Raw genomic sequence first — 12,666 nt, 5'->3', positions numbered from 1 at the left:
TTGCTTTTGGTTAACATGCACCAGTGGTTATGCCTAAGGCCTTGCTCTCTTCTGGAAATGAGAATGAAAATTATATAGGCTATGTACACCACTGGGACAGGAGGAAGACATATTCCTGTCTGGTTCATGGGTGCAATGTCAACAATATCGCAGTGTCCTCCAAACTTCACCATCACAATCTCTCCTATGAAGAACGACCTCATCCCATTTGGTAGATTAGACATTTAAATAACCATGACTTTTGTTCTGCCTTTATTCAGTTTGACAGAATTGTCAAGTGTTACATTTGCACTGGAAAGTCCAGCTGTAACCCTGTCCTTGTTTTAGCAGATTTTTGGAATAGAAATATGTTGCTCAGAGACCTCTATTTTCAGCCAGAACTTATCATGACAACATTCTGTTAAGCCTTCAACAATTTAGAAAAGCTAACAGTAAACTGACCACGATGTCCAATCAGGAGCAGCCAAAGATCAACAAGCATCTAGAAAGTTATGTCATTCTGAAAAGAACAAAAATAATGTGTGTCCATGACTGGAAAAAGCAAAGTAGACATTTTCAACACATGGCGGTACAAAAACTGATCTGAGTTGGAGTTGGTTCTGTGAAGCTAGTAACTAGCAGTAGTAGCATTAGTAGTAGCCAATAGGCAAGGCAAATTTATTTATATGGCATAATTCCACAACAGGGTGATTCAAAGTGCTTTACAGCTACAATAAAACATTAGAAAATAAGAAGCAAAATCTAAAATTAAAAGGAAAAAGAAATAACATTAAGTAAAGACTAATAAAATCATGATCAATTCCAGCTTTAAAGAAACCAGCAGGTTTGAACTGACTGTATATAGACTGTATATAAAGAGATGGACGGAGCCTCTGTGATGTCATCCATAGATTTCTAAAGAGCTGAATTGAAGCTCGGTGGGCGGTTCCTACCATCGCCATCTTGGCAGCGTTGTCTCGCCCGGAAAAATATGGGCAAAGAGCTGGAGCTGAGAGGGGGGCTGTGAGCGTCATGGTGGATGATTGACATCGAGCGAACTCCGAGCTTTCTGTGGTTAAAAGCTAACCGAGCTAACCCGGAGATAACCAGCTAACGGAGGTAAGCGGGCTGAAGCTAAATCACGTTGTTAACCGACTAAAAACCGCAGTTGTTCTACGTTCTTCTGACTTGAAGCAGGAGATTGGTACTTTTCAATCAAAAGGACACACCCCTAAATATGCCAAACTTCGAGATTAAATTACTTTTAAACGGGCGAGTTAGAAAAAAATTCACTCCGCCCACAGTTGTCATGAAGGTAAATCTGACCTATAAACCGAAAATGGATTTTTAAACCAGGCTGTAAACATGTTTATTTCTGCCGCAAAGTTGGCCTTTTTAACATGGGAGTCTTTGGGGATTCGCTCTGTTTTGGAGCCAGCCCCTAGCGGATGAAAGAGGAACTACAGTTTTATGCACTTCCGCATAGGCTTCACTTTTTACCGCTGCAGGTTGCCACTTGGTTTGAACTTAAAATAAATTTAAGATAGCTTTGAATATAAACTACAGTGCAGGTGACAACAGGTGGGACTTTAACTCCAAAAAGAGTGTTTCAGCTGATCTGAGGCTTACAGCAGGTTTCTGTTGTGTTTCAGTGACAATAGTTTTTTCTTTTCCTTCAAACCAGGACTTGAGCTAATGATATGATGAGGGATGATGAGAATTGGCTTGATAACAACTGAACAACAATTAATAATATTTATTACTAATAGTGATAAGTTCTACTTTTTATTTTTTTGGGTTAGACTTTATGCTAAATCCTTCCGTACAATAATTTGATATTAGTTTAGCCTCATGATCTGACAATGTAAATTGTTCTGAAATGAATGAACGTATGTTGGCTGTGCTTAAAAGGATTGAGGTTCTACATGTATTTTGACATTTAAAAAAACAGACAATTCAAAAATAGTAAAAAATTAGTTTAAGGGTTAACCTTCCTCTCAGCCACACTATTAGTTCATTCCAACAGAGTGGTTAAAGCTAGCTCGATGCCTGGCTTTTGTCACTCCAAGAACTACTCCTTATTTTCTGACCAATGCAGTGATTTAAAAAAGGAAGAAAAAAAAAAAAAGAAAGAAAAGAAAATGCACAAAATAATGTGTTGGGTCCGGTTGGATTCAGTTCCAATCTCAATTCAACATGACAAAAATAAAATGAAAGAATTAAAAAAAAAAAAAAAAGAAAGAAATGCAACTTTATAACTGACCTTTAGTGGTCATTGGAAGAAATCATCTTTGTATTCACCTCATTTAATCCATTCATTCATTTTCCTAACCACTTAGTCCAATGAAGGGTCATGGGGAAGCTGGAGCCAATCCCAGCAGCCTTTGGGCAAAAGGGAGGGTACACCCTGGACAGCTCACCAGTCCATCGCAGGGCCACACATAGACCAACAACCGCTAACTAAGGGCAATGTAGAGTAACCAATTAACCTAACATGCATGTCTTTGGACGGTGGGAAAAAGCCGGAGTACCTAAAGAGAACCCACGCATACACAGGGAGAACATGCAAACTCCACTCCAGAAAACCACCGTTCGAGCCTCGCCCCAGCCGAGGATATAACCAGCGACCTTTTTGCTGTGAGGCCACGGTGCTAACCACCATGCCACCGTGCAGCCCATTCAACTCATTTATTGAAGTATGGTGGATTATGATTCTGAATGAATTTTTTTTTCCACTTATTAAAAATGTATGTACATGATTAAAGTTTCGACTTGCATAAATGTTTTGGTTGTGGTTTAAAAAGCTCTGCAATACCACAAAACTGCCTGCAAATGTGCATTAAGCACAGCCTGTGGATACTTGTAGAGAACATGTTTTGATTGTAAAGAAATTCCACAATAATTCTGCGCACATAAAGCCCCCCCACCCATCCACACCTGACAAACACAAACACATTCAAAGACAAAGATTAAAAGGCAAATAAATTGTTAATGCTGTCCAATAATTACTGCTTTATGAATTAAATATGATACTTACAATGATCAAATTCCATCTACATGATCAAACAAAGCCATAAAGAGGGATTTATGTAAATTCTCAACAATATAACCTGACATGATGCAATAGCAAAGAATAGATGACAGCATTCATTTGCCATATGTGGTATAACTCAAGATGCTTGTCATCAGCTCAGCATGAGCTGTTGCAACAAATATAACAATCCAACTCTTACAATAGCATCCAATGTACTTAATTCAGCACACATCCACAGTGGCTAAAGGGTTTTTCCCTATAATTATGTAATCTGACCAAGAAAATGGGTGACATTTCCAAAGGAAATAGTCTGAAAATGGGGAAACACTTCAGGTAAAATGTGCACAGCAGGATGAGATGAGCAAATGTGTGTTTTAACCTTCTCTTAATGTAAAAGAAAATGACTGAAGCTTCTTTTTGCCAGCAGGCATGCTGTGAGACTCAATATTCAGATGCAACAATAATTGTGATGTTAAGGCTGCATGACCAGTCAAAGTGAGACTGGGAGCAACACAGAAACAAGAAAAGCTTAATGCTGCTGTGCAAAAATGTGTTATTGCAAAGCTTCTTCATCAAGTTACAAATGACTTTTGTTAGGCATCCATATAAGTGTTTGTATGTGTTTCTGTGTGTATATATTTAAAACAAAAATAAGTCTCTCCTCTCAAGTTTTATAGTGAAATGAATTCAAATTTTTTAATTAATTTTAATTACATCAACTGATCACTCTGCCTGGCTAAACTATACTACAGGGGCGTGTAGCTCTTAGTCATTACTAATTATTATAGTGTGCACCTTCATTACCTGGTGGATTTTACTGTTATGCAACCAAAAAAAAAAGAAAGAAATCCATTTGCATTTTCTGGAAAGAAGAAACAAAGCTGTCTGATTCCACTTTTTCTTGTAGTAATTATCTCTGCAGCTCCGCAAATTGTTTTCTCCTTCCTCAGATGTTTGCTCAAATATGGTGAAAATAGAGGAGTAATGAGGGATACAAAATAAAACATCTTTGCATTTCAGAGACATATGCAGCTTTTCTACTTCACTGACCCAGCTTCGGCTGTTATCTGTATTTATTTGTGTAGTTTAAGTCTTTGAAAATGCCACATTTACATAGAATGTATTTTTACACAATGCTGTATCATTAGTCATGGTGTTTGTCCGAGCTTGTTCAAAAATTGATTCATCTGACATCTATGTGTGTGCTTAATGGCCACAAGGATTGGCAGCCAATATGCTGCATGCATAGCATGGATTAGGTATAGAGAGGTATAGAAATATAAACTGGCTGACCTTTGGCTGTGAGCTCATTTGAAACTTATCCCGAATGAATCAGTGGAAGAGCAATCAAAGCAATCAGTCTACTTGAGGCTGCATTAAAAGTTTTGTTCATCAAAAAATCTGCCAAATCTCTCTCTTTTCATAACTGTTCATTGATTACTCTGAGCCTCTTTAATATTTTATGCTAAAAACCTCATCTCAGATGGAACCAGGATATTTAAAATCTAATTATTCAAGCATTGAAGATATGCTTTCTCACATTAGAATGACTTTTTTTTTTTTAAATTATGTTGAGAAAACAGTAAAGGTAAAGTAAGAATTACAAATGCAAGTGCATCAGAGACAAAGGGGCCATTAGTTCAGCTGTTGCCATAGCGACAGGATCTAATTAAGTTAAAAGCATGGCTCTGGGCACTGACAGAAAACAAAGCACATTTTTTAGATGGGTGTAGTGGTCAAATGAACCTGGGAAGATGAAGGAGATGAGGTCATAAACCAAATTTGGAGACACTGCATGAAAAATTAACAAGATGTGACCTTTTCTCATATTTCACCTTGTTATCATTTAAAGTGGTCAAAATCTTAAACATCTAAAATAAATCTGTGGGGGTTTTTTTCTTAGGTTTGTGTGATGATCATTTACATAATTAAGAGTGGAGAGAAAAGGCATCAAGTTGAAAAAGAAACAGTTTGACTTTTTTAGCAGAATACAATATGATGCTCCATCAATTGACATCTTTCAGCTGCTGGATCTCCTGCAGCATTTTATGACACAAAAAACAGTTATTGGGTTTTTCTGTTTGTGATGGTACAGCTAGAGGTAAACAAAGTTTGTACTTCTTGAAAGGAAAGTCCATGCAACATAGTTTGGCTTTCACATATTATCAACATTACTGCATCATGATCTGACTCTGTTTATGATGGGCCGTTTGTGTGTGTGTGTGTGTGCATGTGTGTGTGGTAGTGGGAGGGGATATCATCCTTTTATGATGTCTGCCAAAAAAAATTTTTATTAAATCTGATGAATCAAAGAAAATCTAAAATGGCAGAAATTGTTGACAAGGTTTAAAATTTACAAGAGGATGTTAATAAACTAAAGCACAGGACAAAGTGAAACTGTTACCTGACAGGTGCTTTTCAGTGTCAATTTCATGGTTCGATGGGTCCAAGTTACATCTATCTTTCTTACTATAGGTAAAAGTCCTTGCATCTGAAAAACATGAAATAAAACAGTGCTATCCGGCAGGCAACAGCAAAGCCTCACCTTTGATCATAGTCTTAAATAAATTTTTGAAAGACTGGCTTGGTTGATATGGCAGAAGCTGAGTGTCGTCTACCTAGCAGACATTTATACTTGCAGCTTTTGCTTTACTGTCCTTTGATTGAACATTTTCTGTGAACAACGTTCTGGTAACAGAAAACCAAAGCACATTTAAATGAAAATGGTGTCAAAGTTGATCCGTCTTCTGTCAACACAGATCTAGATCAAGGGTGCTTTGAAAATGCTGATGATACACAGAAGAATCCTTGAAAGTTAACAGAATAAAGAAGCCCTGACATCTTTGTGATGTAAATTTCTGTGAGATTTGATGACGCTGAATCTGAACAACGATTCCGTCAAAGATCATTGATTCATTTCTTAACTTTTAAAAGCATCTCAAAGAAAAATTCAGAGAATCATCAAAGTTTTATCGACCATACCAAAAACTGCAGAAATTTCTAACAGTTATCTAGCATGAAAACGTTGCTGGGGGTTACAGAAGTCACAGAAAATAGTAAAATATTAAATCAAAATTCTAGAATGACTGTTTAACTTTATTAGAAACCATTATATATACACTGCTAAAAAAAAAAAAAAAAGGGAACACTTAAACAACACAATGTAACTCCAAGTCAACCACACCTCTGTGAAATGGAACTGTCCACTTAGGAAGCAACACTGATTGACAATCAATTTCACATGCTGTTGTGCAAATAGAATAGACAACAGGTGGAAATTATAGGCAATCGACAATACACACCCAATAAAGGAGTGGTTCTGTAGGTGGTGACCACAGACCACTTCTCAGTTCCAATGCTTTCTGGCTGATGTTTTGGTCACTTTTGAATGCTGGCGGTGCTTTCACTTTAGTGGTAGCAAGAGACGGAGTCTGCAACCCACACAAGTGGCTCAGGTAGTGCAGCTCATCCAGGATGGCACATCAATGCGAGCTGTGGCAAGAAGGTTTGCTGTGTCTGTCAGCATAGTGTCCAGAGCATGGAGGCGCTACCAGGAGACAGGCCAGTACATCAGGAGACATGCAGGAAGCCGTGGGAGGGCAACAACCCAGCAGCAGGACCGCTATCTCCTTCTTTGTGCAAGGAGGAACAGGAGGAGCACTGCCAGAGCCCTGCAAAATGAGCTCCAGCAGGTCGCAATTGTGCATGTGTCTGCTCAAACAGTCAGAAACAGACTCCATGAGGGTGGCATGAGGGCCTGACGTCCACAGGTGGGGACTGTGCTGACAGCCCAACACCGTGCAGGATGTTTGGCATTTCCCACCAAGATTGGCAAATTTACCACTGGCGCCCCGTGCTCTTCACAGATGAAAGCAGGTTCACACTGAGCACATGTGACAGACGTGGCAGAGTCTGGAGACGCCGTGGAGAACGTTCTGCTCCCTGCAACATCCTCCAGCATGACCGGTTTGGCAGTGGGTCAGTAATGGTGTTAGGGTTAGGGTGGCATTTCTTTGGAGGGCCGCACAGCCCTCCATGTGCTCGCCAGAGGTAACCTGACTGCCATTAGGTACCGAGATGAGATCCTCAGACCCCTTGTGTGACCACATGCTGGTGCGGCTGGCCCTGGGTTCCTCCTAATGCAAGACAATACTTGACCTCATGTGGCTGGAGTGTGGCAGCAGTTCCTACAACACGAAGGCATTGATGTTATGGACTGACTGCCAGTATCTTGCACCCTGCTGTGAGGTGCTGGATCATTTCAGGGGCTCCTTTGCATAGTCTGCATCTGGAATCCTGCCTGGTATGGTAGATCTGGGTCTTGATCGCTCTGGTGCTCAGGGCCTGCTCCTGTGCTGCCATGATTAGTGCCTCTGTATTATCCTTCAGTCCAGCCCTCTCCAGCCATTGATAGGACTTGTTTATATTGGCCACTTTGGCTATCTGCCGGTGGTACATCCCATGCACGGGCTTTTCCTCCTATGATGGTTCTTCCATCTCATGTTCCTCCAGATTCCATTGTCTAAGACATTCACAAAGTGCTTCATCCCTTGGTGTCCTCTTCCAGATGTATTCATGGAGCTTGGATGTTTCTTCTTGGATAGTGGCCTTGATGCTCACTTGCCCCCTTTGCACTTAGTGATTAGTCGCTGGACACTGGACTTGGGGTGGAACCCTCCATGCATGGTGAGTGGCTTCTGTGTTTTGACGTCCGTAGTCTGAGCTTCCCCCTTTGGCCAGCTTATTATCCCAGCAGGGTATCTGATCACTGGCAGGGCATAGCGGTTAATTGCCCTGATCTTGTTCTTGCCATTGAGCTGACTTCTCAGTACTTGCCTCACTTGTTGCAGGTATTTAGCTGTGGCAGCTTTCCTTGTGGCTTCTTCATGGTTGCCATTCATCTGTGGTATGCCCAGGTACTTGTAGCTTTCCTCCACATCTGTTATCCTGCCCTCTGGGAGTGCAATGTCCTCCGTATGGATTACCTTCCCTCTCTTTGTTATCATTCGCCCACATTTCTTCAGTGCGAATGACATTCCGATGTCCCTGCTGTAGATCCTGCTGGTGTGGATCAGTGAGTCGATGTCATGCTCACTCTTAGTTACAGCTTGATGTTACCCATGTACAGGAGGTGGCTCATGGTGGCCACATTCCTGAGCTGGTATCCATCGCCAATTTTGTTGATTAGTTGGCAGAGGGGGTTCAGGCCTATACAGAACAGCAGAGGGGACAGGGCATCTCCTTGATATATGCCACATTTGATTGAGACTTGTGCAACTGGCTTTAAGTTGGCCTCCAGGGTGATATATATATATATATATATATATATATATATATATATATATATATATATATATATATATATATATATATATGTATAAATAATGTATTATATTGTCAATTCAAAACTAATGTAAAAATTCCTTACAGTTTAAAATGGCTGTAACAATCTGACCATTTTTTATATGAAAGCAATCATTACATTATATTTATTATATAATGCCAAGGAGCTAATTGTAAAAGGAAATTTAAACTAACACATACCCAATATTTATTCGAAATCTTTTGATAAACACATTAACACAGAAGTACCCTAAACATGTGAGATCAACAGACAGATCAGTGCGGCGTCTGCAGTAATGTGGAGGAGCTAAGCCAGAAGGCGAAGCTCTCGATTTACCAGTCGATCTACGTTCCTACCCTCACCTATGGTCATGAGCTGTGGGTCGTGACTGAAAGAACCAGATCTCGTATACAGGCAGCTGAAATGAGTTTTGTTCGCAGGGTGGCTGGGCTCACCCTTAGAGATAGGGTGAGGAGCTCGGTCACCCAGGAGAGGCTCAGAGTAGAGCTGCTGCTCCTCCGCATCGAGAGGAGCCAGTTGAGGTGGCTCGGACACCTGGTTAGGATGCCTCCTGGACGCCTCCCTGGTGAGGTGTTCCAGGCACATCCCTCTGGGAGGAGACTCCAGGTAGACCCAGGACACGCTGGATCGCCTCGGGATCCCCCCCCGCAGAGTTGACAAATGTGGCTGGGGAGAGGGAAGTCTGGGCTTCCCTGCTTAGGCTGCTGCCCCCGTGACCCGACCCCGGATAAGCGGCAGAAGATGGATGGATGGATGGATGGATGGACATTAACACAGGACTACCCTAAACAATTGACTGACAGCACTCTGCCACAATTTTGGATCAATACCAAAATATTCTAGTAAATTATACAATTAACTGTATCCCCTCACTTTTCCTCTCTCCCTTTTTCTCAGACACCTACACACCCACGCTGCCACACATGCACACACACACTCACACAGATGGACTGTGATAACTTCCCCCAGAACTCTCAATCACGGTTTCCAGTTGTTAAATCTGAAACTGTTCTCAACCATTTAATCCTTATGCATATGAATTATTTCAGAGTTGACAAAACCAATATGATAAACCCATACAAAAAACAAACAAAAAAAAAATTAACCCTAATTATTTTATGCTTACTGAACACATGATAGATGATCTGAACTAAACGTATACAGTGCACATAGGAGGAGGATGTGTTGATTTATGCAGGGTATTAAATGGGCCGACCCACAAGTGGTTTTTACTCCAGGAGTCCCTGAAGATGTCAATGCCTGCTTGACTCACATCTTCAAATGGCTCCACTGCCGAGCAGCTGCTCATGCGCAAGATTGTGGTAGATTTAAGCTCCTTTGCCCAAGTCAGAGATATAACCATGCAAAAGGGTGCAAAACAAGCCTTCATCTTATGTTGGAAAAACATTCTGCATTGAGATCATGAATTTAGATCATGTTGTGTTATTTTAGATGACGTATAGAAAAATGACACTCCAGGTCTCCTGTTTTAAAAAGGAATTCCCTCTGAGGCAAGTTGCCCACTTAACACTGACACATTTCACACATAAAGATGATCGAGTAGCACTGACAAACTTTGGCTCAAGACTTTTAACCATCACCCCCTACCCCCTCATCTGAAGACTCAAATTACGCAGGGCGCACGTCATGAATTCACCAGGCTGCACGGGGGCTGAAAAGGCGGCGAACTCCCCCCTCTCCCTCTCTTCCTCCCTCCCCTCCTCCCTCTCCCTGAATGTTTTGGGCCAACGGCTCCTGTGTGTGTGTGCACTGACGAGCAGAGCAGTTTCTGCTCGGGACAAAACCGCACGCAGCTGCTTCGCATTCCCAGTGCTCGAGACTGAACGGTCCGAAGCGCAGCACGCGCGTCACGGCTGTTGGGAATTTTTTAATTTTTAATTTTTATTTTTTCACCCCAAATGGACTTTATATAAGCAAAGAGAGTCTTTCCACTGATCATGACCCTGTAGCTGATCATTGCAACTTGTAAATCCCGACCGTCCCCACCGCCGCCGGTTTTCATGTGTTTTATGTGTTTGCGCTCCACAGTAAGGTAGAACCCACTACATCAGACAGTGTCGGCGCGTGATTTATCCCGTGGATGCAGCCGTCGGGGTCCATGTCTGTGCCCTGCAGGATCACCCTGTCATAGGGCATCATGATTTCTCTGGTTTTCCACAAGTGGATGAGGAATATCTCCCCAGAGATGTTGCTTTTGGTGCCGATATTGTGGCTTTTACCCCTGACTGGAGGGGCTCCATCTCCGACTACCGAACAGCTAGACATGGGGGTGGTAAGTTTTCCGTCTTTTAACCCCCCCCCCCCCCCCCACACACACACACACACACAGGGTTAGGAAGTTTTACTACGCGACAGCTTGGTGTTGTGGGGGCGAGAAGTATGATTTCCACCAGTGGGCATTCAAGGCAGCGTGTTTTGTACCCATTCTCGTACCGACTGGCAGTTTAGCCTACTTTACGCAGCTTGTCCCGTCCTCACCATTTGATCGAACACCTCGCAGCACGATGCCTCGGGGACGCTTTGTCTGGCAGGATGGATGAGATGAAACAAACGAACAGACAAACAAAAAAAAACCAAAACAAAACAGAGTCACTTCTTTGAGCTGAAGTCTGGGCTCCTGGTTCGCAATAAATAAATGTATGCATTTGCTTTTGGCGGAGTATCGACCTCCTCCTCCAGCATGCTGACATTGTGTCTATCCAGCACTGATGGATTGCAAACGTAGCTCACTTCCAGCACAATGACAACCATAAAAGCCATCATTTCCTTTTCTCAATCTTGCCTTAAAAAACAAAACAAAAACAAGTGACATCCCTCTGAACAGTTCAGATAAAGCTGTTTAAGATATGTGGTGGAGGTCTTTTACAGCTACATCAGACTAAGAGATTAATTATGAGTGAGTGAGTAGCCTATTTGTTCATCTTTCCGGGATGAGAGCTTGGGATTTGCTGTATTAGTCTGTTGATTAATAACTGCAGATAAAATATGTATCAAATCATGTGAATATTAGAATCTGTGTATTAGATGCTGAGTTATAAAACGCGTTCAGTGGGCGAATGATTGCTATTAAATACTTTCACCAGTAGATGAGACGTATAGCTCTACTTTTTAGTTGAAGTTTAATGAGCTAAGGACCAGCAGATAAAGCAAGTATGTGTTCATTACTAACTCTTGCGACAACACCTCATTATTTGTTTACATTAATGAGAATTCTGCAGAAAACTCTGACAGTTTTCTTGTTTGAGCCGACACAGTGGTGTAATTAGTCTTCCAGTAAACTTTCTCTTCTCCAGGCTTCGATGGAGCTATGTTTTTCTGCTGCTCAGCCAGTTTGTCTCTTGTCACACAAATCTGTCATCAGCTGTCATGTTTTTATGCTTTTTTTTGGAGAGGGGTGCAAAAGGAGTTCTGTTTCTGACTATTCTAGGGGTATTTCTGACAGTGAGCCGAGTCTGGCATATTCCCAGTGGAAGTGCCGCATGAAGATGGCCATTTATCTTCTTCAGAGTCCCAAACCTTCAGACATGACCTCAGTTTCATGGGTTTGAGGAATACTTTCTTCTAGTGTTGCAGAGGGGAACATTTCGTTATCTATAAATGTAACCGAGGTAGAGGTTATGATGAGCACATTACTGTAACAAAAGGTTTGACTTTAAGCCAGTTTGTTCTTCGCACCAAGCAGGAAGAGATCAATGTGTTCATTGCTGACTGTATGCAGAATATTCACTGCTGCTTGGTTGAGGAAAACTACAGGACTGATTACTTACCACATGTTAAACTCCTTTCTTCAGATGTGTTTACATTGGCTTCCTACTGTTAAATGCCGTGCGACTGGTTTATATGAGCCCCTGCACAGGGAACAGCTGCACTTTTTTTTTTTTTTTTTTTTAGGAACCCATGAACCAAAACAGGGAGCTTAAAGCAGCTTAAAGCTGTGGAGAGCTGAATCCTTACTGTGAGCATATCAGCTCACGCACACCTTTTTTTTTTTCTCCTTTATCGAAGATGATTTTAATTTGACTTAATTTCTAAGATTTTTCGTCAAAGCAGGTTTGAATGGATAAGTGAAACATGAAAAATGACTTCTTGAAATTAGCATGCCTGTATTCTCAGTTAATTTTTAGTTTAGACTGATATACACCAGTCAAAAGTTTGGACACACTTAGTTGTTGCTGCACTGATATTATGTCATGAATGTAAGACGTTTAAGATGAATGATGTGGTGGTATTTACCTCATCTCAAATAACTGACTGGAAGAAACCTAAC

At 41.4% G+C, this 12,666-nt stretch overlaps 1 protein-coding gene across 1 annotated transcript in view; it reads left to right on the top strand.

The window, feature by feature from the left end:
* Positions 1 to 10,236: 10,236 nt before the first annotated feature.
* Positions 10,237 to 12,666, top strand: part of LOC306767928 (matrix metalloproteinase-17-like) — a gene marked incomplete at its 3' end in the record, with an annotated part of 82,273 nt that continues 79,843 nt past the window's right edge. Inside the window, exon 1 of the mRNA XM_079256100.1 lies at positions 10,237 to 10,671. Within this exon, the coding sequence (XP_079112226.1) occupies positions 10,537 to 10,671 (135 nt within the window). The 5' untranslated portion in view covers positions 10,237 to 10,536. The remainder of the gene's footprint in view (positions 10,672 to 12,666) is intronic.

This window comes from Telmatherina bonti (genome assembly GCF_933228915.1).
Source record: "Telmatherina bonti genome assembly, chromosome: 17".
Classification (NCBI taxonomy): Eukaryota; Metazoa; Chordata; class Actinopteri; order Atheriniformes; family Telmatherinidae; genus Telmatherina; species Telmatherina bonti.
Note: the sequence above shows the minus strand (reverse complement) of the source record. Positions and strands in the feature narration are given on the sequence as shown.